Source organism: Salvelinus fontinalis, chromosome 31, assembly GCF_029448725.1.
Source record: "Salvelinus fontinalis isolate EN_2023a chromosome 31, ASM2944872v1, whole genome shotgun sequence".
Lineage (NCBI taxonomy): Eukaryota > Metazoa > Chordata > Actinopteri > Salmoniformes > Salmonidae > Salvelinus > Salvelinus fontinalis.
Window position 1 is genome coordinate 46,613,067 of NC_074695.1, and position 27,879 is coordinate 46,640,945.

General features: G+C 43.0%; 1 protein-coding gene across 3 annotated transcripts in view; it reads right to left on the reverse strand.

Moving 5' to 3' along the window:
• LOC129830405 (RAF proto-oncogene serine/threonine-protein kinase-like) overlaps positions 1–26,363 on the reverse strand; it is a 32,691-nt gene extending 6,328 nt beyond the window's left edge. Inside the window, exons 1-16 of one of the 3 annotated variants that reach the window (XM_055892959.1) lie at positions 26,075–26,363; positions 25,812–25,845; positions 17,954–18,180; positions 17,457–17,569; positions 17,008–17,110; positions 16,755–16,912; positions 14,539–14,631; positions 13,278–13,431; positions 12,530–12,554; positions 12,308–12,417; positions 12,036–12,153; positions 11,744–11,828; positions 11,423–11,599; positions 11,162–11,208; positions 10,275–10,393; positions 9,930–10,061 (exon numbers count right to left, since the gene is read on the reverse strand). In XM_055892959.1, the coding sequence (XP_055748934.1) occupies positions 9,930–10,061; positions 10,275–10,393; positions 11,162–11,208; positions 11,423–11,599; positions 11,744–11,828; positions 12,036–12,153; positions 12,308–12,417; positions 12,530–12,554; positions 13,278–13,431; positions 14,539–14,631; positions 16,755–16,912; positions 17,008–17,110; positions 17,457–17,569; positions 17,954–18,154 (1,635 nt within the window). In that variant the 5' untranslated portion in view covers positions 18,155–18,180; positions 25,812–25,845; positions 26,075–26,363. Of the gene's footprint in view, positions 1–9,929; positions 10,062–10,274; positions 10,394–11,161; positions 11,209–11,422; positions 11,600–11,743; positions 11,829–12,035; positions 12,154–12,307; positions 12,418–12,529; positions 12,555–12,710; positions 12,831–13,277; positions 13,432–14,538; positions 14,632–16,754; positions 16,913–17,007; positions 17,111–17,456; positions 17,570–17,953; positions 18,181–25,811 lie in introns of those variants that run through there. The other 2 variants (XM_055892958.1, XM_055892960.1) reach the window with 2 other exon arrangements.
• Positions 26,364–27,879: the final 1,516 nt, after the last annotated feature.

Genomic DNA, 27,879 nt, shown 5'->3' on the forward strand with positions numbered 1-27,879 from the left:
ATATAGACAGCTATGAAAAATACAGATGAAAACTCTCTCGGTAAATAGTGTCATCTACAGTTTATCATGAGATACTCTACCTCAGGCAAGCAAAAACTTGAGACCTTAGATTTCGTGCACCAGCTGTTATTTACAAATATACATAGACCGTCACCCTTTTTCTTACCAGAGGCTGCTGTTCTATCCTGCCAAAAAAGCTTAAACCTGCCAGCTGTATGTTATTCATGTCATCGTTCAGCCACAACTCTGAAACGTAAGATGCTCAACATGCTCTCCTCTGCTCCCACCTACTGTGATGGTCCGGGCTTAAACCACACGAAAACAACACAAGACACTATGGAACACAAAGCTTTTACTATCTCATTCTGGAATATACAAGGTCTGAGGTCATCTGCCTTTGGCCTAAAGAGCAGAAACCCAGACTTCATCAAAAAAATTGGAAATACAGACATTGTCATCCTACAAGAAACATGGTATAAAGGATACGGACCCACTTGTTGCCCTCTAGGCTACAGAGAGCTGGTAGTCCCATCCACCAAACTACCAGGTGTGAAACAGGAAAGAAAATAAGAAGGTTTGCTAATTTGGTATAGAGCAGACCTAACCCACTCTATTAAATTAGTCAAAACAGGAACATTTTACATCTGGCTAGAAATGTATGAGGAAATTATCACAACAGAGAAAAATGTCCTCATGTGTGCTACCTATATCCCCCTAATAGAATCCCCATACTATAACTATGACAGTTTCTTCATCATATAAGGGGAGATCAACAATTTCCAGGCTCAGGGACATGTCGCGACCTAAATGCCAGAACTGGACAAGAACCCAACACACTCAGCACTCAGGGGGACAAACACCTACCTGGAGATGACAGCATTCTCTCCCCTATATCTCCTATGACACAACTATGACAACATAACCAACAAAGACGGGTCACAACTCCTGCAGCTCTGTCGGACGCTGGGTATGTACATAGTCAATGGTAGGCTTCGAGGGGACTCCTATTGTAGGTACACCTATAGCTCATCTCGTGACCTGGGCCCTGACAGTAAATCTCAGTAAGACAAATATAATGGCGTTCCAAAAAAGGTTCAGTTGCCAGGACCACAAATACAAATTCCATCTAGACACCATTGCCCCAGAGCACACAAAAAACAATACATACCTCGGCCTAAACATCAGCGCAGGTAAATTCCACAAAGATGTGAACGATCTGAGAGACAAGGCAAGAAGGGCCTTTATGCCACCAAAAGGAACATAAAATTCAACATACCAATTAGGATCTGGCAATAAATACTTTCAGTTATAGAACCCTTTGCCCTTTATGGTTGTGAGGTCTGGGGTCTGCTCACCAACCAAGAATTCACAAAATGGGACAAACACCAAATTGAGACTCTGCACGCAGAGTTCTGCAAAGATATCCTCTGTGTACAACGTAAAACACCAAATAATTCATGCAGAGCAGAATTAGGCCGATACCTGCTAATTATCAAAATACAGAAAAGAGCCATTAAATTCTACAACCACCTAAAAGGAAACGATTTCCAAACATTCCATTACAAAGCCATCATAAGCAAGCTGGTCCTGGGGCTCTGTTCACAAACACAAACAGACCCCACAGAGCACCAGGACAGCAACACAATTAGACCCAACCAAATCATGAGAAAACAAAAATATAATTACTTGACACATTGGAAAGGATTTACAAAAAAACGGCAAACTAGAATGCTATTTGGCCCTAAACAGAGAGTACACAGTGGCAGAATACCTGACCACTGTGACTGACCCAAAATTAAGTAAATCTTTAACTATGTACAGACTCAGTGAGTATAGCCTTGCTATTGAGAAAGGCCGCCGTAGGCAGACATGGCTCTCAAGTGAAGACAGGCTATGTGCACACTGTCCACAAAATGTGGTGGAAACTGAGCTGCACTTCCTAACCTCCTGCCAAATGTATGACCATATTAGTGACATATTTCCCTCAGATTACACAGATCCACAAAGAATTCGAAAACAAAACCAATTTTGATAAACTCCAATATCTATTGGGTGAAATACCACAGTGTGCCATCACAGCAGCAAGATTTGTGACCTGCTGCCACAAGAAAAGGGCAACCAGTGAAGAACAAACACCATTGTGAATACAACCTAATGTGCGCTGGGAGTCAGGAAGCAAATTCAGGGAGTGAATCATTTAATAAATAGAAGAAAACATAGTAGAAAACAAGAAACACGAACAACACACAGACATGAAACTGAAACAGAAACAATAACGCCTGGGGAAGGAACTAAAGGGAGTGACATATATATGGAAGGTAATCAAGGAGGTGATGGAGTCCGGGTGAGTCTAATGACACGCTGAGGCGCATAACGATGGTGACAGGTGTGCACCATAACGAGCAGCCTGGTGACCTAGAGGCCGGAGAGGGAGCATAGACGCCGACCACAAGACACCGACCAAAATGACAATCCCGGGGATCAGGAGCGGACACCTCTGCTGAGGCGCGGGAAACCTGTCAGTCCGGCTGAGGCGTAAGAGCCTGATGAGCCGGCTGAGACCTCCCCGGTTACCTCGGTCGAGGCACAGGAACATGTTCACCCAACTGAGGCATGGGAGCCAGTCGATCCCGCCGAGGCATGGGAGCCAGTCGATCCCGCCGAGGCATGGGAGCCAGTCGAGCCCGCCGAGGCATGGGAGCCAGTCGAGCCCGCCGAGGCATGGGAGCCAGTCGAGCCCGCCGAGGCATGGGAGCCAGTCGAGCCCGCCGAGGCATGGGAGCCAGTCGAGCCCGCCGAGGCATGGGAGCCAGTCGAGCCCGCCGAGACATGGGAGCCAGTCGATCCCGCCGAGGCATGGGAGCCAGTCGATTCCGCTGAGGTATGGAAACCTGTCGAGCCAGCTAAGGCAGGGGAATCCTTCGAACCGCCGAGGCATGGGAATCCGACAAACCGGCTAAGTCCTCCCCGGTAGCTCCGGTTCGGACACCCGGACCCGACATCACCTCCAACACGAAAACAAAAAATACTCCCCGATGCTTTCCTTTGGTGAGACGTTATTCTGTAACGTGTGCGCTGGGAGTCAGGAAGCAAGTTCAGGGAGTGAATCATTTAATAAATACATGAAAACATAACAAGAAACACGGACAACACACAGACATGAAGGAACCAAAGGGAGTGACATAAAGGGAAGGTAATCAGGGAAGTGATGGAATCCAGGTGAGTCTAATGACGCACTGACACGCCATAACAAGCAGCCTGGTGACCTAGAGGACGGAGACGGAGCACACGTGACACCTATATTTATATAGACTGTACTGTACATATAGACTGTACTGCATATAGACATTATGACATTTGAAATGTCTTTATTCTTTTGGGACTTTTGTGAGTGTAATGTTTACTGTACATTTTTTATTATTTATTTCACTTTTGTTTTATCTATTTCACTTTCTTTGGCAATGTAAGCATATGTTTCCCATGCCAATAAAGCCTCTTAAAATGAATTGAATTGAGAAAGAGAGAGGAGAGAGTATGTGGTCACTGCACGAAAGGGAAGTAGAGACAGAGATGCACATTGTCCTCCATTGCAAAAAATATCATCCAGCTAGAGTCATTCTTTGAAGAAATTACTCAATTTATTTAAAAATATATTATTATTAAGCCCAGAGGTAAAATGTTAAATACTCATGGGTGAAGGAGCAACGGCTCCTCTTGCAGCCAAATATGTATTTGCCTGCCGTAGCCTGAGGGACACTGAGTAACTAAATCTGTATCAATAAGCAGTAACACAAATAGCAGTAAGTGTTAGTAGGTAGAAATATTGGTAGTAGTAATGATACCTAGTAGTGGTAATGGAGGGATTGTTGTGCTATTAGTCTAAATAACAGTGGTGGTAGCATTCATTTTAGTAGCAATAATAGTAGCGTGTTATTTTTCATGTTTAGCCTATTATTGTCCCCATTATTAATCCTATTTTGATATTATTATCCACTGTTGTCATTCTATTGTTGTCATTTTATTTATTTTACAAGGAGTGTACAAAACATTAGGAACACCTGCTCTTTCCATGACATAGACCGGCCAGGTGAAAGCTATGATCCCTTATTGATGTCAATTGTTAACTCCGCTTCAATCAAAGTAGATTAAGGAGACAGGATAAAGAAGGATTTTTAGAACTTGAGACAATTGAGACATGGATTGTGTAGTGCCTTCGGGAAAGTATTCAGACCCTTGACTTTCCCCCCCCAAAAATTACGTTACAGCATTATTCTAAAATGTATTAAAAAATCTACACACAATACCCCATAATGACAAAGCGAAAATACATTTTTGGAAATGTTTGCATTTTTTATTTTTTATTTTTTAAATACCTTATTTACATCAGTATTCAGACCCTTTGCTATGGAGCTCAGGTGCATCCTGTTTCCATTGATCATGATTGAGATGTTTCTAGAGTCCACCTGTGTCACACCCTGATTTGTTTCACCTGTCTTTGTGCCCGTCTCCACCCCCCTCCAGGTGTCACTCAATCTTCCCCATTATCCCCAGTCTATTTATACCCGTGTTCTCTGTTTTCTCTGTTGCCAGTTCGTTTTGTTTTGTGAATCTTACCAGCAATTTTCCCCTTGCTCCGGGAAAAACTAGAAAACAGGAACTAGAACAAACCGGTTTTGACCATTTCTGCCTGCCCCTGAGTCTGCCTGCTGTTCTGTACCTTGCCACACCACACTGGATTACTGACCCCTGCCTGCTCTGACCCTGAGACTGCCTGCCATTCTGGACCGTTTGCACCCTTTCTGGATTACTGCCATCTGCCTGCCCTTGACCTGTCGTTTTGCCTGCCCCTGTACTAGTAATAAACTGTTGTTACTTCGACACTGTCTGCATCTGGGTCTTACCTGAAACGTGATCATCTGTGGTAAATTCAAGTGAATGATTTGGAAATGCACGCACCTGTCTAGATAAGGTCCAACAGTTGACAGTGCACGTCACAGCAAAAACCAAGCCATGAAGTCGAAGGAATTGTCCATAGAGCATTGAGAAAGGATTGTGTCAAGGCACAGATCTGGGGAAGGGTACCAAAACATTTCTGCAGCATTGAAGGTCCCCAAAAACAGTGGCCTCCATCATTCTTAAATAAAAGAAATTTGGAACCACCAAGACTCTTCCTAGAGCAGGCTGCCCGGCCAAACTGAGCAATAGGAGGAGAAGGGAGGTGACCAAGAACCCGTTAAATTATATGTGATGTCTAAATCTGGCTTCTCTACAGCCTCTGCATGATGAATCAACGCTCAGGGTGAAGACAGACAGCCCATCTCAGTATGGAGCACAGTTCACAATGCATGTAGACCTATTATCTCATCATGGTAATTATTTTTCTTGTGACAGGTAGGCCTACATTTTCTGAAGCATAGCCTATGCTACAGTAATATAAAGACTGAATGTGCATCTAATTTCCCCATCTCCATGTAGCTTTCGGGGGTCATCTTGTTTTTCAATTGTAAAGATGTATTTTTGTATTGCAGCTGCTGTCATGGTTCCTCCTGGCAGCAGGGTCCGGCAGAGACCGCCCTAGAGACTTTTATTGGACTCTGGTGTGTCTGATGTCATGATTGTGTCCCTGTTAAAAGAGGTGTGTTTTCTGTGGTCCTTTGCAGAAGCTTGAATTGTTTACTGTGTGCGTTTGTTTCCCGAGTGAGTTTGAGACGTTTTTTCAAGTGTACTGTGATCCTGTGGCTACCGTTTCTCAGTAAAGTATTACGTTTATCCTTAACCACTGATTCCTCCTCTCTCTTCTCTGCACCTGGGTCCAACCTTGCTACATCACAGCAGGCTTCTGCCACAACATGGACCCAAGCAGAGATCACCAAGAGCCAGAATGTGAGCACCGCTAGAACAGCAGCAAGAACACCTCTCCCAAATCTCCGGGACCCTTCAGGCACTTGCCGAGTCCCTCCAACCACGGCACGCCCCCAACCCAGGAGTAGCCAATGCCCATGTCTCATAGCCCAGTGCTACAGATGTTGCCGTGGTTCCTCCAGGGAACCTGCACCGGGAACCCAAGATCCCAGCCCCCGAGCGGTATGACGGCCACCTGGGAGGATGCAAAGGGTTCCTCACTCAGTGTTCTCTGGTGTTCGAGCTACGGTCCTCCTTGTTCCACACTGATTGAGCCATGATCACCTACATCATCTCTCTACTCTCGGGCAAGGCCCTGGCGTGGGCAACGGCGGTGTGGGAACAGCAGCCACCCAGTCAGCGGACGAGAAGTGACCAGCCGACTGTTCAACCTCCACCAAGGGGCCAGACCAGTGGCTGACTTCACCATTACGCACTCTCGCTGCCGAGAGTGGGTGGAATACGGAGGCTCTGGTTACCGTTTTCCACCAGGGTCTGTCTAACTCCATCAAATATGAACTGGCCACTCGGGAACTGGGAGAGGACCTTGAGTCCCCAATAACGCTGGCAATCGGGATTGACAACGGCATCTGGGAACGGGTGAGACAGCGCCCTTTTGACACCACTCCAGCATTCCTGGTTTCCTGAGGACCCCGAGCCCACCGAGCCCAGCATGGAGGATCCAATGTAGCTGGGTCACAAACGTCTGAGCCCACAGGAGTGTGACAGGCACAGAGTCAAAAATATGTCAAGATAGAGAAGTGTGAGTTCCACGTATTCCAGGTTTCCTTCCTGGGTCACATTATCTCTGCAGCAGGCATCCAAATGGACCCTGAAAAGATTGAGACGGTCGCCAACTAGTCCCGTGCCCCCTCACTCAAGCCGGTCTAGCAGTTCCTCAGGTTTGCCAATTTTTTTTACAGCCGTTTTATACTCAACTTTGGTGCGGTGGCAGGGCCTCTCAGTCCTAACCCACAAGTCCCAGACCCGTGTTTGCTGGACCCCTGAGGCTGACAGGGTATTCATGGAGCTCAAAGGACCCATCGTCGTTCATCCTACTCTGACTCGTCCCTTTGTGGTGGAGGTGGATGCATCGGACACCAGAGCAGGGGCGGTCCTTTCATAGCGGGACGAGGAGTAGATGGAACTGCACCCATGCGCCTTTCTCTCCAAGCGTTTCTCGCCAGGGGAAAGCAACCAAGGTGTAGTCAACCGGGAGCTCTTGGCAGTTAAGTGGGGTCTTGAGGGGTGGAGACACTGGTTGGAGCAGGCACCTCATCCTTTCGTGATCTGGACGGACCATAAGAACTTGGTCTTCCTTCAAGAAGGTTGAATGCTCGCCAGGCTAGGTGGGCTCTGTTTTTTAACAGGTTCGATTTCACACTAGCCTATCGCCCGGGATCCAAGAATCAGAAGGCAGACATCCTGTTCCGCCAACACGATGTCTCTAACAAGGAGAAGGACCCCGAGCTCATCCATCCCCAGCTCAGCATTGTGGTCCCTGTGATATGGAGTATTGAGACCACGGTCTGACAAGCCCAGACCTGAAAACCTGACCCCAGTCGGGGACCCACTAACAGACTTTACGTCAGCCTGGTCCCAAGTACTACAATGGGGACACTCCTAAATTAACTGGGCATCCAGGGGTTAAATCGGACACTGGAGTTCCTGAGGCGGAAATTCTGGTGGCCCAACATGATGGAAGACGTGAGAACCTGTTCCATCTGTGCCCAAAGCAAGTCTTCACGTCAGCGACCGGTCAGGTTGCTCCAACCTCTGCCCATCCACACCCGGCCCTGGTCTCATCTGTCTGTAGACTTTATCACTTGGTTACCTCCATCTCAAGGGCTTATCACTATCTTGGTGGTCATCGATCGGTTCTCCAAGGCAGCCCATTTCATCGCCTTACCCAAATTGCTTTTAGCGAAGGAGACCGTTGATCTCGCTGATGTCTTTCGACTACACAGACTTCCCCAGGACATTGTCAGTTTGTCACATGCTATAGGAAGGCTTTCTGCTCTCTGTTGGGAGCATCGGTGAGTCTCTCCTCGGGGTTCCACCCTCAGACGAATGGGCAAACTGAGCGGGCCAACCAGGAGCTGGAGAAGTTCCTGCGCTGCTTCGTCTCCACTTAGGGCAGCAACTGGAACAAGTTCCTCATCTGGGCGGAGTACGCTCATAACACACTGCCAATCCTCCTTGTTCCGCTCCTCTGCCCGACACCAACATCAGGCAACCCGGAACCTTAACGGCTCCTCGGACCGGGTCAACGGGTGTGGCTATCCACCCGTGATCTTCCCTTAAATGTGGACTCGGGGAAGCTCTCTTCATAGGACCATTCAAGATCCTGAGTCGCATCAAACCGGTCACCTATCGTCTCCAGCTTCCCAGGTCTATGAGGGTCTGTCCATCCTTTCATGTCTCCCATTTCAAGCTGGTAAGGACCAGTCCATTATCTCCCCCCACACCTGCTCCTCTGCCCCCTTGACTTGTGGATGGCCACCCAGCCTACACGGTCCGACGTCTGGAAGCTCGTCAGGGCCGAGGGACCCTGCAGTACCTGGTGGACTGGGAGGGCTAAAGTCCCGAGGAGTGAGCGTGGCTGCCTGCCCGAGACATCCTGGATCTGGGACTTGTTAGAGACTTCATATAACTACGTGGTGGTCATCACGGCTCCGCAGCCGGAGCCGCTCCTAGAGGGGGGTGGGGGGATGGGGGGGTACAGTCACGGTTCCTCCTGGCACCAGAGGGAGGTGTTTTCTGTGGTTCTTTGCAGAAGCTTGAATTGTTTACTGTGTGCATTTGTTTCCTGGGCGAATTTCCGAGACTTAGTGTTTGTTGTTTTTTTAAAGTGTACTGTGATCCTGCAGCTACAGTTTCTCAGTAAAGTATTAGGTTATCCTTTACGGCGAAAGCACACCATGCGATTATCTGAGGACAGCGCCCCGCATACAAACACATGAAAATCATTTTTCAACCAGGCAGGTGCGACACAAAAGTCAGAAATAGCGATATAATTAATGCCTTACCTTTGAAGATCTTCTTCTGTTGGCACTCCAAAATGTCCCAGAAACATCACAAATGGTCCTTTTGTTCGATAATATCCTTCTTTATGTCCCCAAAAATTTCAATTTATTTGGCGCGCTTGATTCAGAAATACACCGGTTTAAACTCGCCCAACATGTCTAAAAAAGTATCTAATAAGTTACCTGTACACTTGGTCCAAACATTTCAAACAATGTTCCTAATCCAACCTCAGGTACCCTAAAACGTAAATAATCGATCAAATTTAAGACGGATTAAACTGTTTCTAATACCGGATAAAAACAACGTGGAGCGCGCTCCTGTTCGCGCGCACCAAAACAGTAGAGTCCACCTGGAGTGACACTTACAATGAATAGGACTACTTCTTCATTTCTCAAAATAAAAACATAGAACAATTTCTAAAGACTGTTGACATCTAGTGGAAGCCATAGGAACTGCAACCAGGTTCCTAATAATAAGGGTATCCCATTGGAAAATCCTATGACCATAATTTTGTTTTCCCCTGGATGGTTTGTCCTCGGGGTTTCGCCTGCCAAATCAGTTATTTTATACTCAGAGACATTATTCTAACAGTTTTAGAAACTTTAGAGTGTTTTCTATCCTAATCTACCAATCATATGCATATCCTAGCTTCTGGGCCTGAGTAACCGGCAGTTTACTTTGGGCACGCTTTTCTTCCAAAATACTGCCCCCTACCCCAGAGAGGTTAAAATCAGTGCACATGCAAGCACTCTCTCGCTGTCTCTCTCTCTCCATCAACTCCATACAACAAACAAACCCCCACTCAGACAGTCAGCCAGCCAGTGACACAGAGCCCATCTACCTCTCTGACACCCACACACTGGAACCCAGGCCAGGGAAATACAGACCACGTGGCTTAAACTGTGTCCTACAATCCAAGTTATATTTGATATGTTAAACTCAAACATGGCAGGTCAAAGTACCATGGTTTTAGATATGGTTATGTGGCAGGCTGCATTTACCTGGTCTCTGTTGGCTATCTGTGAGTATGGCAGCTCTCCTGTCATCAGCTCATAGAGGACAACACCGTAAGAGTATACGTCAGACTGGAAACTATAGGGCATATTGTCCTGCATCCGTATAACCTCTGGAGCCTGAGAACAGAGGATGGAACAAACAAACATGACTAAATTGATTTAATTTACAATTCCGGGAACCATAAATGAGTAAATCTGAAAACCATAATGAATCAACTTCTCATAGGGGTCTGATGGGTGGTAACTTCTGTTTCATTGTGTGTCATTTTCAACAGTTAAGTCAAACACAGAAGAAACGCACAATTAACTTGTCTATGTCCTGTTACTGACCATCCACAGTATGGACCCTGAAGGTTGCTCCACCTGGTGAGAACCACTCCACCTGGCTTTGACTGTGGCCAGGCCAAAGTCGCCAATCTTCACCGTCAGGCCCTCGTGTAGGAAGATATCTGTACTGCTGTCAAGGAGGCAGAGCTGTGGCAGAGACAGCGGAGTCTGTGGAAAAACCTAAATATCTGAGCTCATACATCGTTCGTCTAATGTCAAGCCGACAATGTTTTTTTTTATTCAGTTTTGTCACAAGAGTGACTGAGCATGAAAGAGTATGAAGAAAAGGCCGTGGTGTAAAAAGTATCCAATAGAAGAGTACCTTAATTTAATAGAAAATGACTCAAGTAAAAGTGAAAGTCACCCAGTAAAATACTATTTGAGTAAATGTCTAGAGGTAATTGGTTTCAAATATACTTAAGTATCAAAAGTAAATGTAATTGCTAAAATATACTTAAGTATCAAAAGTATAAATCATTTCAAATTCCTTATTATATAGCAAACCAGACTGCGTTATTTTATTTATTTTTATTTATTTACGGATAGCCAGGGGCATGGTCCAACACTCAGACATCATTTACAAATGAAGCATGTGTTTAGTGAGTCCGCCAAATTAGAGGCAGTAGGGATCACCAGGGATGTTCTCTTGATAAGTGTGGGAATTAGATTACTTTTCTGTCCTGCTAAGCATTCAAAATGTAACAAGTACTTTTGGTTGTCAGGGAAAATGTATGGAGTAAAAAGTACAGAATTTTCTTTGGGAATGTAGTGAAGTAAAAGTAGTCACGAATATAAATATTAAAGTAAAGTACAGATACCCCAAAAAACGACTTAAGTAGTACTTTCAAGTATTTTTACATAAGTACTTTACACCACTGAGAAAAGGATACTGTTTGATTTCATGTCCCGGTGGATGATGTTTTTGGCGTGCAAATAGCTGAAAGAGAAATACAGGGAAAATTGTATTTTAGGACATTTGGTTGCATGTTAAAAAAAAAAAATTTTAACGGGAAAAGATCTAGCATCCTTCTAAAGCTATCACCCTTCTATAGCGTCGATCTTAAGTTAGCATCCTTGTAAAACTAGCATCCCTATACAGCTAGCAATAATACCATTCTACACCCAAGCTTGTCCCTGCTGTATGGACTCACTCCATGCCCTGAGCTGTCTGCCTGGCGATGTCTATGAGCTGGAACATCTGTAAGTTGGTCTCCTGGACATGGAGGTGTTTATAGAGGCTGCTGCCTTCACACCACTGGGTCACGATGGCCAGGTTGTCCTTCGTCATGTAGCCCATGAACAATAGGATGTTGACGTGTCGTGTTTTCCTGTGGTGAAAGAGAGAGAGATAATGCTGCATGAAGATAATCTATCAATAATAAACACATTATAGGGTCAACTTATTGCTCTCTCTAAAGTGAATACCCTGAATGCAATATGGGCATTACTATAGTCCTCTTCACTACTCTCACCTTAGCACAGCCACCTCGTTTCTAAAGGCCTGGAACTGTTCCGGTGTGGGGTCAATCACCTTTAGGATCTTCACTGCTACGTCACCTACAACAGACAAACAACATGTGGTAAAGAAACTTCCTTAGCTGCTGTGCGGCCATTTTCTCTCAACAAAGAGCAAAACAGAGAGGAGGTGAAGCGAATCGCCAAGTCGACTAGACTCAGCACGAGTGTTACACTCGTGGGGTGGTTAGAACAGCCTACAATAGACCAAGCGTTACAAGAATTGTGTTTATCCTGAAGCATGCTCACCGTGCCATTTCCCTTTGTATACCGTTCCGAAGGAGCCTGAGCCAATACGAGAGTGCAGCACCACTTCACTGGCCTCGATCTCCCAGTAGTAACTAGAGTCTCGCTTGTCCCTCGGACGCTGGAGGAGGATAGCCAATATAAGTCCACATTCTCTCTATTCAGTAGGTATTACATACAATACACGTATGCAGTTATTCCTAGGAATTAAAAGTACTGTTAAGATGCTATTAACTCACAGGCACTGTGCAAACTACAAGCGCTGTCTAGCTTACAATTTTGTGTTTCTCTTGAGTGTTGAACGACGGAGCCCTTTCTCGTCTGTCTGGCACTGGGGTTTTAGACTGTGACCAGTTTGTGGGACTCTGGCTGGGGGAACTCCCGTCTAGAGAGGGAAGATGGCCAACGGTATTGAGCACACCAGGTTATGACAAAGTGTTGTTGTGGGATGTTATACATGTCTCCTTTAGCACAGCAGAAACGTTTCAAATTTTTACCTGAGTCATGATTACGCATTGCCTCCTACGAAAACAAAAGAGAAAATATTCTGTCACATTTTTCCAAATATCAAATGGACACTAATCATTCAACTGCTTGATAATTCAGTTAGATACAGACACTGTAAAATCATATGCCATGTTGTTTATCACACAACACTCAGACACTCTGCCTCCTAACCTTGGCTGGGCTCTCTGAAGTCGCCTCAAGAAAAGAGTTGGAGAAGCGAACAATACCTACTCTCCTCTTCAGCCAGAAGCGCCTGCACCAGGAGCTAGGGTAGGCATTCAGGCAATCTAGCTACTCCCAATCAGGGCACGACACAGTGGGACAGGTGAGGACAGGGAAGGAAAGGGAGACAGAGTGAAGGAAGGTAAGGGAGGAGAGAAAGAGTGCTACCTGGGTGTTCAATTTTGTGGGCATATTAGATACAGCATTCGAGTTGTAATTTTGCCAAATACACCCGGGTATGGAGACATAAAAAACGAATCAGAAAAGAATACAGTAAGTGCAGAATATAGAAAGTGACATGGAACACAATCAAGAAAATCATGGAATGTAAACATGCAAGATGGATTACTTAATAGAAAACATAAAGGGGGAGGACGGTAGACAGAAGTGAGGCAGAGGAGGATGGTAGGGATTCCTGGCGTGTAAGAAGGGCCAGATCAGGCAGGGAGGTTATTTTCAGAATGGTTGCCTGGACATCCAGGAGTCCCCTGGGGGCCCCCCGTGGTGTGTTGTTACCTCAATCATGCGGCTGTCGACAGGCAGGGTGGTGCTGACCATGTGGACGTTGGGCGTGGAGGTGGAGCGCTGCCTCTGGGACAGAGCGCCCCCTGTGGGTGGGTAGGGGGCCGTGTAGTTGAAGGCGTGAGGGGTTGAGTAGCGGTGCAGAGAGCTAGGGGGTGAACACAGGGGGAACATCAGGATTAGGAGTTGGGATACCGCCTTGGCTTGTGCGAGCCGGTACGGCTCATATGAGCATCCTGTTTCAGTATTGTGAGGCAGCTTGATGTAGTTAAGTACACCCCCTGGACAGGACACTAGTCTATCGCTTGCCATGACAATTTGGGGGATTATCAAAGATCAAGTAGTATTATTATTATGATTGAATTATTACTATTGTTGTTTCTGTAAGTCTTAGATAGTTCTCAGACAGATGCCATTGAGGTGCTCTGCGAATGCTTACACATTCTCCATACACCATCAGTTCTTGTTAGGGAAAACTTCACACATAAGATCATTCTGAAACTTCTTCAAATTAGTCTCACAGGGTTGTGGTGGATGGCAGCTTGTCAGTTTCATTTCTGCCATGTTGCGTCATTTTTGCCAGGCACGCCCTGGTATACTTCTGCTGGACAGTCTCTTGTACTGTATTACACCACACTTCTTATCGTGTAAAGCACTCTGAGAAATAATCCCCTTTTTGGCCAAAACAGAAATTTGTTTCGAAAGAGCATTTTACATTGTTCTGCAAAGAACAACTTGATACTGTGTGTGAGCTACTTTGGCGATCGGAGTGCTTTTAAACGGTTTTAAATGCTTCTGAAACCACAGGCTCTTTTCACGCCTCTGGTTACGTCAGCCCCCTGGACAGAGAAAGCTTCATAAAGCTGGAGACGTAATCAAAAACAGGCTTTAATTCAGTTTGAGGCCCAAGTTAAGGTGCTTTACAACTTACAGCTGCATCAGCTGAGGGCCAGTCAAGCATGACAACCAAAGAACCCTTAGCATTTGACCACCATTAAATCCACGAGCCAAAGTACTTACCTCAACTTACCGTACTGTAGTTAAATAAATTACTACCACACGCAACCCTTAATCGATGTTAAATAGTAAGTCAATAGGAAGACTTTTACTGAACTTCTGTAGTTGTCTAATTGCTGATGCTGTATTGCTGCCTGGAGTTAACCTTGCTCACAGTGTTATGGTGAAAGTGGTCCATGGGGCCAATATCACTCAGGGATCAGAGGTGATAGGTCAGGAGCCGCAGGGGTGGCCGTACCTGCTAGGGAATCGGGATAGTGATTCTCTCATTCGTCGAGATGTAAGAGGAGGAAGAGATGGACCCCCACTTTCACCTGGTGTAGGGAACAACCTAGAGAGAGAGAGAGAGAGAACGAGACAGAGACAGAGAGATACAGTTGAAGTCAGAAGTTTAAATGTATTTGGCTCAGGTGTATGTAAACTCAGTTTTTCACAATTCCTGACATTTAATCAGAGTAAATATTTCCTGTCTTATGTCAGGTAGGATCACCACCTCATTTTAAGAATGTGAAATGTCTGATTTATTTCAGCTTTTATTTCTTTCATCACATTCCCAGTGGGTCAGAAGTTTACATACACTCAATTTGTATTTGGTAGCATTGCCTTTAAATTGTTTAACTTGGGTCAAACGTGTCGGGTAGCCTTCCACAAGCTTCCCACAATAAGTTGGCTGAATTCTGGACCATTTCTCCTGACAGAGCTGGTGTAACTGAGTCAGGTTTGTAGGCCTCCTTGCGGGCACATGCTTTTTCAGTTCTGCCCACATATTTTCTATAGGATTGAGGTCAGGGCTTTGTGATGGCCACTCCAATACCTTAACTTTGATGTCCTTAAGCCATTTTGCCACAACTTTGTAAGTATGCTTGGGTCATTGCCCATTTGGAGGACCCATTTGAGACCAAGCTTTAACTTCCTGACTGATGTCTTGAGATGTTGCTTCAATATATCCACATAATTTCTCTGCCTCATGATGCCATCTATTTTGTGAAGTGCACCAGTCCCTCCTGCAGCAAAGCACCCTCACAACATGATCCTGTCTCCCCCGTGCTTCATGGTTGGGATGGTGTTCTTCAGCTTGCAAGCATCCCATGTTTTCCTCCAAACATAACAATGGTCATTATGGCCAAACAGTTCTATTTTTGTTTCATCATACCAGAGGACATTTCTCCAAAAAGTACAATCTTTGTCCCCATGTGCAGTTCCAAACCGTAGTCTGGCTTTTTTAATGGCGGTTTTGGAGCAGTGGCTTCTTCCTTGCTGAGCGGCCGTTCAGGTTATGTTGATATAGGATTCGTTTTACTGTGGATATAGATACCTTTGTATCCGTTTCCTCCAGCATCTTCACAAGGTCCTTTGCTGTTGTTCTGGGATGGATTTGTACTTTTCGCACCAAAGTACGTTCATCTGTGGGAGACAGAACGCGTCTCCTTCCTGAGCGTTATGACGGCTGCATGGTCCCATGTTGTTTATACTTGCATACTATTGTTTGTACAGACGAACGTGGTACCTTCAGGCGTTTGGAAATTGCTCCCAAGGATGAACCAGACTTGTGGAAGTCTACAATTTATTGGTCTTGGCTGATTTCTTTTGATTTCCCCATGATGTTAAGCAAAGAGACTCTGAGTTTGAAGGTAGGCCTTGAAATACATCCACAGGTACACCTCCAATTGACTCAAATGATGTCAATTAGCCTATCAGAAGCTGCTAAAGCCATGACATAATTTTCTGGAATTTTCAAGCTGTTTAAAGGCAGTCAACTTAGTGTATGTAAACTTCAGACCCACTGGAATTGTGATACAGTGAATTATAAGTGAAATAATCTGTCTGTAAACAATTGTTGGAAAAATGACTTGTGTCATGCACAAAGTTAATTTGCTAAAACTATAGTTTGTTAACGAGAAATGTGTGGAGTGGTTGAAAAACGAGTTTTAATGACTCCAACCTAAGTGTATGTAAACTTCCGATTTCAACTGTAGATCTGTTTGAAATACTTCAGGATAAAGGAAGCACCATGGAAGGTTGCCAGATAAAGTGAGCCATGTGTCCATTCATTGCCAGTGATAGCCATCTACAAATGCTTACTGTTGAAATATGGAATTCTAAAACCTGTATGCAAAACTGGGTCCCTATGAACTACTCGACTACAGAAACCATATCAACAGAGGCTACTTCATCCTGACCACACCGTTCTCAGCAATTGGAGCTTTCCTTTGTAGAACATGTCATTTGTATCTATTTGTTCTGAATATCTATCAACAATGCAGACTGTGAGAGCAGTACATTAATTTATCCCCTCTGCTTAGAATGTTCATAACATCATTTATTCACCGATTGATATATAGCTGTACTTAACATTCATATTGTTTTGTAAGTGTTCTTGCTATTCAATACAAACAGTTTAGGTGTTGGCAGACTTTTGGTTTTGCTCTGCACAGTAGAGGAGAGGAGACTTACAGGAGCTGTCTGATGTTGCTCCAATCCACACACATCGTGGGCACTTTGGTGCTGCAATGCTCATGGAATTTGTAGCCGCATGTTTGGCAACGGAAACCGTTCAAAAGGAACTTCTGGCATATATCGCAGAAGGCTAACTTAAGAAATGTTTTCCGAACCTGAAAGTTAAAGAGGAGAATTAAGTACTTATTTATTTTCCAGTCAATAGTAACGGCCTGGGTGAATGGTGTAAAATTATGTATGGGCTACTTACAAAGTTGTGCGTCGTCAAGGGGACATGATCTAACACTTCCACCAGCAGTTCTTCCCCAATTAGTGAGGTAGAGTCGGTATTCCAATCCATACGTGACTTTTTACTGTTAGAAAAGGAACATGACACATTTAGTAAGGTAACATCTACCGGAGACTACAGACCAAGACAAGAAAAGGTCATTCAACACATCTTAACCTGAAAGGTGGAATAGCTGTAGAAAGCTTTTTGCAGAAAAGTTTAACCACATCGCTGAAAAAAATAAAACAAGGTATAAGTTTCCCCTAACCACAGATCTAGGATCGGCTTGTCCCACTCTCAATCCTAGCTTGAATTATTAGGTGGGTGAAATAATATCTGACCCTGTGTCAGTGGTTAGGGATAACGGTCACCTACACTGTGGAGAGCCAGTGACACCCCTCTGATCTCCCTCTCCAGTGCCTAGTGCATACCTCCTCTGTCCTGGGTGCAGTCTGAAGACAGCACAGCACTCCGGCTGCAGACCCCGCACCTTCAGCGCTTTGATCAGGCAGCTGTGCAGGGTCATACCTGGCCTCACGTTCACCTGGGGGACCACAACAACAACACTTCATGTGACTAGTTAAAACACAAACATGTGGATAATATATTATATTTTGGGATAATGGGACGATTTGGGATAATGGTATACCTTTTGGTCTGTGTATGATGGTGACCATCAATTTAGGCAGCAATTTTACAGCAATAAACTGCCACACTTAGATGACTCAGTTTAATTAAGCACTCACTCAAAACAACAGCAGTGTGACAGTGTGTCGTCGTTTCCGTAATTCCACTCACTCCCCGTCCTCTGAACTACTGTTTTCGTCGTGTGTCCATGTGTACAGTGTCTTTGGGTGTTTTGAAAGGCCCCTCAAATGAAATGTACCGTCAGTTACAACATGAATATTATTATTCTATTAAGACTCACCACGGTGCGCTGCTGGTTGGGGAGGTAGACTCGGATGGTGCTGCTGGTCTTCGAGTCGGGGATCTTGCTGTCGTCTGAGGAGCGGCGCTGGTAGGGAAAGCCCTGAACCATGGTGGGGGAGAGGCAGGGGCCCTCGAACACAGAGTCCTTCATCCCAAAGCCGTTGCTCAGGGTCTTCCACGCTCCCTGGAGGTGCTCCATCAGCAAACACTAGTGCTCTCAGCGCTCTGGGGACACAGAGAATATCAGGCCACACTAGAGATCAGCCATGTCAGTAGACTGAACTAGGCAAGGTTTCTACACATGATACTGGATGACTCTGTTTAGAGCAAGTAAAGTTGTGTGAGGTTACACGTTGGGTGAGAAAATGTGTTTTGTGACAAAAATCAACAATATTTTTTATAACCGAATGGGTTCGAATACTTCGAAATTGAGTCTCTCGCCTAGAATTAGCTCAGGTAGCAAATGCAAACCTTAAGGCAAGGTTACTCATCACGCAAGCGTGGTTCACCAGCACATCCGCTACATATCAACTAGAGGTCGACCGATTAAATCGGAGTGGCCGATTAATTAGGGCTGATTAAGTTTTCATAACAATCGGACATCTGTATTTTTGGACACCGATTTGCTCCCCCCCCCCCCCCCCCCCCTTTTTTTACAACTTTATTTAATCTTTATCTAACTAGGCAAGTCAGTTAAGAACACATTCTTATTTTCAATGACGGCCTAGGAACAGTGGGTTAACTGCCTCGTCCAGGGGCAGAACGACAGATTTTTACCTTGTCAGCTCGGGGGATTCAATCTTGCAACCTTACAGTTAACTAGTCCAACGCTCTAACCACCTGATTACATTGCACTCCATGAGGAACCTGCCTGTTACGCGAATGCAGTAGAAGCCATGGTAAGTTGCTCGCTAGCATTAAACTTATCTTATAAAAGAAAATCAATCAATCAATCATAAATCACTAGTTAACTACACATGGTTGATGATATTACTAGTTTATCTAGAGTGTCCTGCGTTGCATATAATCGATGCGGTGCGTCTCGTTGCTCCAATGTGTACCTAACCATAAACATCAATGCCTTTCTTAAAATCAATACACAGAAGTATATATTTTTAAACCTGCATATTTAGCTAAAAGAAATCCAGGTTAGCAGGCAATATTAACCAGGTGAAATTGTGTCACTTCTCTTGTGTTCTTGTGAATCAATGTATATGCAACAGTTTGTGCCGCCTAATTTGCCAGAATTTTATGTAATTATGACATAACATTGAAGGTTGTGCAATGCAACAGGAATATTTAGACTTATGGATGCCACCCGTTAGATAAAATATGGAACGGTTCCGTATTTCACTGAAAGAATAAAGGTCTTGTTTTCGAGATTATAGTTTCCGGATTCAACCATATTAATGACCTAAGGCTCGTATTTCTGTGTGTTATTATGTTATAACTAAGTCTATGATTTGATAGAGCAGTCTGACTGAGCGATGGTAGGCAGCAGCAGGCTCGTAAGCATTCATTCAAACAGCACTTTCCTTAGTTTTTCCAGAAGCTCTTCGCTGTGCTTCAAGCCTATCAACTCCCGAGATTAGGCTGGTGTAACCGATGTGAAATGGCTAGCTAGTTAGCGGGGTGCGCGCTAATAGCGTTTCAAACGTCACTCGCTCTGAGACTTGGAGTAGTTATTCCCCTTGCTCTGCATGGGTAACGCTGCTTCGAGGGTGGCTGTTGTCGTTGTGTTCCTGGTTCGAGCCCTGGTAGGAGCGAGGAGAGGGATGGAAGCTATACTGTTACACTGGCAATACTAAAGTGCCTATAAGAACATCCAATAGTCAAAGGTTAATGAAATACAAATGGTATAGAGAGAAATAGTCCTGTAATTCCTATAGTAACTACAACCTAAAACTTCTTACCTGGGAATATTGAAGACTCATGTTAAAAGGAACCACCAGCTTTCATATGTTCTCATGTTCTGAGTAAGGAACTTAAACGTTAGCTTTCTTACATTGCACTTTTACTTTCTTCTCCAACACTTTGTTTTTGCATTATTTAAACCACATTGAACATGTTTCATTATTTATTTGAGGCTAAATTGATTTTATTGATGTATTATATTAAGTTAAAATAAGTGTTAATTCAGTATTGTTGTAATTGTCATTATTTTTAAATCAGCCGATTAATCGGTATCGGCTTTTTTTGGTCCTCCAATAATCGGTATCGGCGTTGAAAAATCATTATTGGTCGACCTCTAATATCAACACAAACGAAACAAAGCACATGCAAAGATTCAAAATCAAATCACATCATAGCACATGCATGTTAACTTCCAACTTCAACTCTATTACTGTTTTCAGATTTTTGATTGCTAGATTTTAGGTGTGTATCAAAAATATTTGGGGCGGGGCAAAACGCTGTATATTCATTGTTTAGCTGGAATGGAATGTTTGTATACTGTATATTTGACTGTGATATGTGGATGTCTCATCTAGCTATCTTAAGATGAATGCACTAACTGTAAGTCGGTCTGGAAAGGAGCATGTGCCAAATGAATAAAATGTCCAATGTAAATGTTTTACATACAGATCTCATATTACTGTATTGATTCATAAGAATAAAACAGTTAAATATTGATGTCACAATTGTAGAATTTGTAGTTCTTTATAAAAAAAAAAAAGTTTTACTTTTGACTGTGTAAAACCCTAGCAGTACTACTTATTTCTCTGAGAGTGCGGCGGATATATAACGTTTTGCAAAAAAAAAAGGATTATTTGTCCATCTGAAATGAAAGGTATCAAGTGATAGATTTCAAACAAATATATTTCTGTCATTGAACAATCCCATGCCATGATTAGATAGTGAGAAAAAAAAAACTCTCTCTTTCATAAATTCTTTAAACAATAAAAACTAATTTACGAACCTATCTGAAAATGGATATATTGCATTTTGGAAAGAAATGCTTCAAATAGCATATTTGTGTCCTCATTGCGATCAATAATTATCTGAAAACAAGAGCACTTTCTAGTCGATAGATCTCATCAAATCGTACCAACAAGCCCTTTGGCCCATTTCACTACAAATATCCACCTGCTTCGATCTTGTTTGCAATACAAATGCAGCAGCACACATAATAAACACAAGACATGTAAATACCGTCTCCGGCCGTGTGGAGTGTGGACACACAAGATACATCTTGAACAGAGAACAGTTGACATGACAGAGATGATTGACTAGCGTTGTCAACTTTAACCTCACAAGGTTCACAGGTCACAACACAAAAACCAAGGGCCTACTCAACAGGTACACGACCACAGCCGGTGAGACCACCATACCTCAGTTGGAGTTGCGATCAAAATAATCAGGTTGACTTTTGTACAGAGGAGGAAGTGGGTGCACCAGCAACAATGCCAATGAAATATAACTTTTCCAGTCCCTGCCATAAGCAGGCTTTGTCACTGGGGCAGGAGCAATTGCACTTGTTAGAGAAATGGACATTGATACTCCTCCAGCTGCCTTCATGCAGACAATGCAGTGTCATCCTAGCCTAGCTGACGTGACTCACAGTGCAGGGAGAGCTGTGACCACACTGGTCTGGAAAGGAGGCCACTAGTTAATGCAATATTCACTCAGAAATTGTGCAACAGGTTCGATTGGTTCCTTGAACAACAACAAAAATCCTCGGGGGTTGAGACCTCGTTGCTGGGATTGCTCGGGGGGCTGTGTTTGGCTGTGCGTGTCGGTGTTTGAGTAAGAAAAACACAAAAGCGAGTCGACCACAGCCTCCTTCATTATCAATGCACTGCGCCAACAACATCAGACTTGAAGTGTTAGGTGTCAGCCAGTCTAGTGTCATCCAGCACTACAAAGACAAATTGTGACAAAGATTGTGTTTATTTATTGGATTCACTAAGAAGTGCCATCCGTTTTGTTACCAAAGTGCCTTATACTACCTACCACTGCGACCTGTATGCTCTAGTCAGCTGGCCCTCGCTACATATTCATCGCCAGACCCACTGGCTCCAGGTCATCTATACGTCTATGCTAGGTAAAGCTCCGCCTTACCTCAGCTCACTGGTCACGATAACAACACCCACCCGTAGCACACGCTCCAGCAGGTATATCTCACTGGTCATCCCCAAAGCCTACACCTGCTTTGGCTACCTTTCCTTCCAGTTCTCTGCTGCCAGTGACTGGAACGAATTGCAAAAATAGCTGAAGCTGGAGACTAACATTTCCCTCACTAACTTTAAACATCAGCTATCTGAGCAGCTAACCGATCGCTGCACCTGTACATAGTCCATCTGTAAATAGCCCACCCAATCTACCTACCTCATCTCCCATAGTGTTTTTATTTATTTTGCTGCTCTTTTGCACACCAGTATCACTACTTACACACCATCAACTGCTCATCACCTGCTCATCTATCACTCCAGTGTTAATCTGCAAAATTGTAATTACTCCGCTACTATGGCCTATTTATTGCCTTACCTCCTCATGCCATTTGCACACACTGTATATAGACTTTCCTTTTTTCATATTGTGTTATTGACTGTACGCTTGTTTATTCCATGTGTAACTCTGTGTTGTTGTTTCTGTCGCACTGCTTTGCTTTATCTTGGCCAGGTCGCAGTTGTAAATGAGAACTTGTTCTCAACTAGCCTACCTGGTTAAATAAAGGTTAAATAAAATAAATAAAGTTGTTTTCAATATGCATGACTAGGCAAAATGCACAGTTCAGAAGCAACAAGTTATACAATGCACCACCACAATTTCTATTCCCGCAAAGTAAACCTAACATGCAAACCTCACCAGCCACGTTGTGTGCGCGAGCGTTGCAAAATAACTGTACACATACATGTTATTCAATCATTTCACTGACGCCGCTCGCGCGTGTATGACTAAGCGTCTGTATAGCCAAGCGCTAAAATAGAACTTGGTTCTATTTGAGACGCTCCACACGCTGCAAGTTATTGGGTATCAGGAAGATACAAACCCACACGGATGCTTGAAAGATAAACGATGAGATATTAATTAAAGATAACGAACTAAAAACTAACTAGGTTTCCCTTTTTATCTGTGGATTTTAACCTGTGTGTCATGGTGTGGATGGACAAAATCAACATGCGTGCGAAGGAGGTTAAAATACCAAAACCAACTGGGAACCAACTATATTAATTTGGGGACAGGTTGAAACACATGAAACGGTCATGGACATTTAGCTAGGTTGGTGTTGCTAGCTAATTTGTCCTGGGAGATAAACATCGGGATGTTATTCTACCTGAAATGCATACCCACTGGGCACAGACGTCAATTCAACGGCTATTCCACTTTGGTTCAACGTAATTTCATTCAAATGATATAGAAACAACATTGAGTCAACCAGCATGTGCCCAGTGGGTATCATCCTTTTTTAACTGGATCTTCTTCGAATTTTAACAAATTCTGAGTCATACAAAAGTGTGTGTTCTCTACCCCGACAATTAATCCACAGATAAAAGGGGAAACATTAGGCTTTAGTTTCATTTTCTTTGATTCATCTATCCCCGTTCATCTTTCTTCTTGCTCTTCTGTGGATTTTATATGGTGGTTGAAAACCAATTTTAAGGTGCATTAGCATTACCAACTGCACTGGTTTGTGGACCTCGTTCATCTCTCAATCACCCACGTAGGTTAGTATGCTCGCAAAAAACAATGAGTAAATGGGAGAGGCAAGACATACAGCGCGTTAAGCTTTTAGCTCAATAATGTCTATCTGCAGACTGAGGTTAGTACTGCAGAAATATTGCAAAATTACTGCAGTAAAAAAAAATTGTTCTTTTGGATGCAGTATTTGCTGATACTGCACTCCAACTGCAGTTATACTACAGTGTACTGCAGTTATACTGCACTCTGACTGCAATCTATTGTCGTGAGAGAGTTCCTAGGTTTATTGTACTAAGATAAATGTATTGATCTTGACTATTGCAATTTCTTTTTACTGGCTTCATGTGGAAGTAACTTTACAACAGATTGATCTTTAATTGGTCAGCAATATTGAAAACATATTATTGTGGGATCATGCATTAACTTCTCCAGCTTTACATTATAGCAATTGACATTGTGTTGCTTTGTAGTGTAGAGAGGTGAGCTACAAGCATTAATTTCAACAGCTACTGGTTTTGGAAGATAAAAGAAAAATCCTATTACAGACACTCTAATGCGTACTTTTTTAAACAATACATAGAATTGTATGAGCTGAACAGAAGCCAATAAAAATTTAAAAACATTTTGACATTTTTCATAGAGTTCTTATGTTGCAGTCCCCACTACAAAAATAATTAATTAAATGCATGTATTTTTGTCCTCACAACATTACACTGATACTGTAAATTCCCATTAATTCTTATGGAAGCTTTTCCTTATCAGGAGTATCGCATGTATTTTTGCCCTCACAACATTATACTGATACTGTAAATTCCCACTAATTCTTATGGAAGCTTTTCCTTATCAGGAGTATCCTAATGGCGGACGGTGATATCAGAACAGCGCCCCCTGTCAGTCATCTAGTGAACACATACACATTGGTGGAATGTTTAGTGAAAGGACACAAGCCTAACACCGAACCCAAACCGGCTATGCGCGTGCGCCATCTTGTATACATTTATTTTGTTCCCCCACAACAAACGCGATAACGACACGCAGGTTAAAGTATCAAAACAAACTCTTAACCAATTATATTAATTTGGGGACAGGTCGAAAAGCATTAAACATTTATGGCAATTTAGCTAGTTAGCTTGCTAGCTAATTTGTCCTATTTAGCTAGCTTGCTGTTGCTAGCTAATTTGTCCTGGGATATAAACATTGAGTTGTTATTTTACCTGAAAAGCACAAGGTCCTCTACTCCGCCAATTAATCCACACATAAAACATTCAACCAAATCGTTTCTAGTCATCTCTCTTCCTTCCAGGCTTTTTCTTCTCTTGACTTTATATTGCAATTGGCAACTTTCATAAATTAGGTGCATTACCGCCACTGACCTCATTCGTCTTTCAGTCACCCACATGGCTATAACCAATGAGGAGATGGCACGCGGGTACCTGCTTCTATAAACCAATGAGGAGATGGGAGAGGCAGGACTTGCAGCACGATCTGCGTCAGAAATAGAACTGATTTCTATTTTAGCCCTTGGCAACGCAGACGCTCGTTGACGTGCGCGAGCAGTGTGAGTGCAATAATTGAATAACATAGATTTCTACATTTATTTTGCAATGCTCGCGTGTAGTCAGCCGGTAACATAATATTTTTGTCCCGTTCCCTCCTTTGCGCAATACTGCGCAGAGCTGACGTTCTTGAACAAACACCGACAGCAAAACAATTCACTTAGATTTGTCACGATCAGTTCATAGGCCTACTTACGACATTAAAGTGTGAAAATGTATGCAATGCAATAACTAAACACGTTCTATAAGTATCCTGGCTATACTACATAAATGTCAGTGTGTTATAGAATGAGAATATAATGCAAAGAATGTATAAGTCAATACATTTGTGGAGGAGAATAGTGTTAGAAATGACTGAATTCTCAGTCCTATAATTTGCTAGGTTAACTCAACATTTCCTCTAAAGACTGTTAGATTGAAGAAGCATAAACAATGCCACGCTGTATAAAATATGACAACAGCCTATCTAGGCCCATTTCCCGTACGATCCAAACTCCAACAGCAACCGAAACTTCACACATCACCATTTTCCTATCACAATAATTACACCTATTTGTGATACTGACTCCAACAAGACTCGCAGTGATCTGGCACGGGAGAAAGACGACAGTTGCAATCCAATTTTGTGCAGAATTAATGGCACTGTCAGAGCAAACTTACCACGACAAGTTAGAAAACTTCAGCTCCGCCATAACTGGAGGAAATGTAGAGTCGATGACATCATCGCAACGCATTCAGGGAGAAAAAAGTAGCGTGTTATTATGATTAATCCAAAATGTGGAGCCCGGAAAAAAAGTAACAATGTATCAATGTAAGCTACCAAAACATTCCCATGTATGCAATAACGTCCATCAACTAGGAAAACCCGATGGGTTACTTAACCAATCCCTAAAAATATATTTAGTCTTTCTTCCATTACTTACGCTGAGTGAAAAAAATGACTGTAGCCTAGGTCCTACAAGTCCAACAGAGACACCTTCTCAAAGTCACAAGTGAAGGATACTAGAACCGTCTGATTCTATTAGGTTGATGGCAAATTAAAACTCAAAAAGTTGTTGTAGCCTAGTTATGTTGTTCGCAATATTTACGGCGATATGCAGAAGGTGAAATACTTTGAGTTCGTGTCGTGCGCCTGCCTGACGCCAGTGATTGAAACAGGACCCTGCAGTCATAAAAATAATTTCAGCCATACACACTCACTGCGCCATAATGTGGACACAAATGTAAGCCCACCCACTCTGACACTTTGATATTTACTTTTTATGTCAATAACTGGCGAAAAGAAACAAAGTCCAAAAAGTAGAGGTGTAGCCTAATAGAAAACAACTACATGGTATTACTGCACTATGAACGTGTGATGCAGGTTGGGGACTGACAGACAGCACACAAACGAGACAACATTTAGCCTAGCTATCTAAAGGGGAGGCATTTAGGATGAATACAATTACAGTGTTGAGATTGAAAAGTAGGCCTGTTACACCAAAATATAAGCCATTCTATCAACATTTCAAAACAAAAATGACATTGCTCAATTGCAAATAACTGTGAATCTATGAAATGTATGCTGAATTAAGATTAAAAGCAGGCAATTATATTATTCAATACTTTTTGTAGACCATACAAAATTGTCTTCAGAAAGTATTCACACCCCTTTACTTTTTCCACATGTTGTTGTGTTACAGCCTGAATTTAAATTGATTAAATTGACCCAATAACCCATCATGTCAAAGTGGAATGATGTTTTTAGAAATGTTTACAAATTAATAAAAAATTAAAAGCTGAAATGTCTTGAGTCAATAAGTCTTCAACCCCTTTGTTATGGCAAGCCTAAATAAGTTCAGGAGTAAAATGTGCTTATTAACAAGTCACATAATAACTTGCATGGACTCACTCTGTTTGCAATAATAGTGTTTAACATGATTTTTGAATGACTACCTCATCTCTGTACCCCACACATACAATTATCTGTAAGGTCCCTCAGTCAAGCAGTGAATTTCAGTTTCAACCACAAAGACCAGGGAAGTTTTCCAGTGTCTCGCAAAGAAGGGAACCTATTGATATTGTTTGTAGATGGGTGACAAAAAAAAACAATTGAATCAATTTTGAATTCAGGCTGTAACACAACAAAAAATGGAATATGTCAAGGGATATAAAAATATATACTGTTAATCAGTTGTAGAATGAGAAATACATAAAAAGTATAACAAGCACCCCATCATCTGGTGAAAATAAGACACTACCTAAAGACTAATTCAGTGGACATCTACATTAGGCTATTTTCTAAAGGCTGTATGTATTTTGTATCTGTACCAGGAGTCAACTGATGAGTCAATTGTCAGGTTAAATAATTGAGTTTAACTGTGTAAATAGTGATCAAACTAGGCCTGTCCATTCGATTTTTCACAGGGGATTTTAAAATCCTGGTGACTTGAAATAGAAAAATATTGGTAGCCTAACAATTTGAAATTGAATCTCAAAATAGTGCATCTATCCTATTTGAGACATGTTCTCATCATGAAATAGATTACTTTCTCATAGCAAAGGACAAGTGTACACTGTTAAATAGAGCAGTTGGATCTTAGGATCTTATCTTACCTTCAAACCAACTACTCAATTGATCATGTGATCAAGATCAGATCCCCAGCCGAAGGTCCCCTGAGGTAACCACGGATGATGACATTGAAGACTCCAGAGTTCTATGGCCAAGGCCAATTGAGGAGGAAAATGA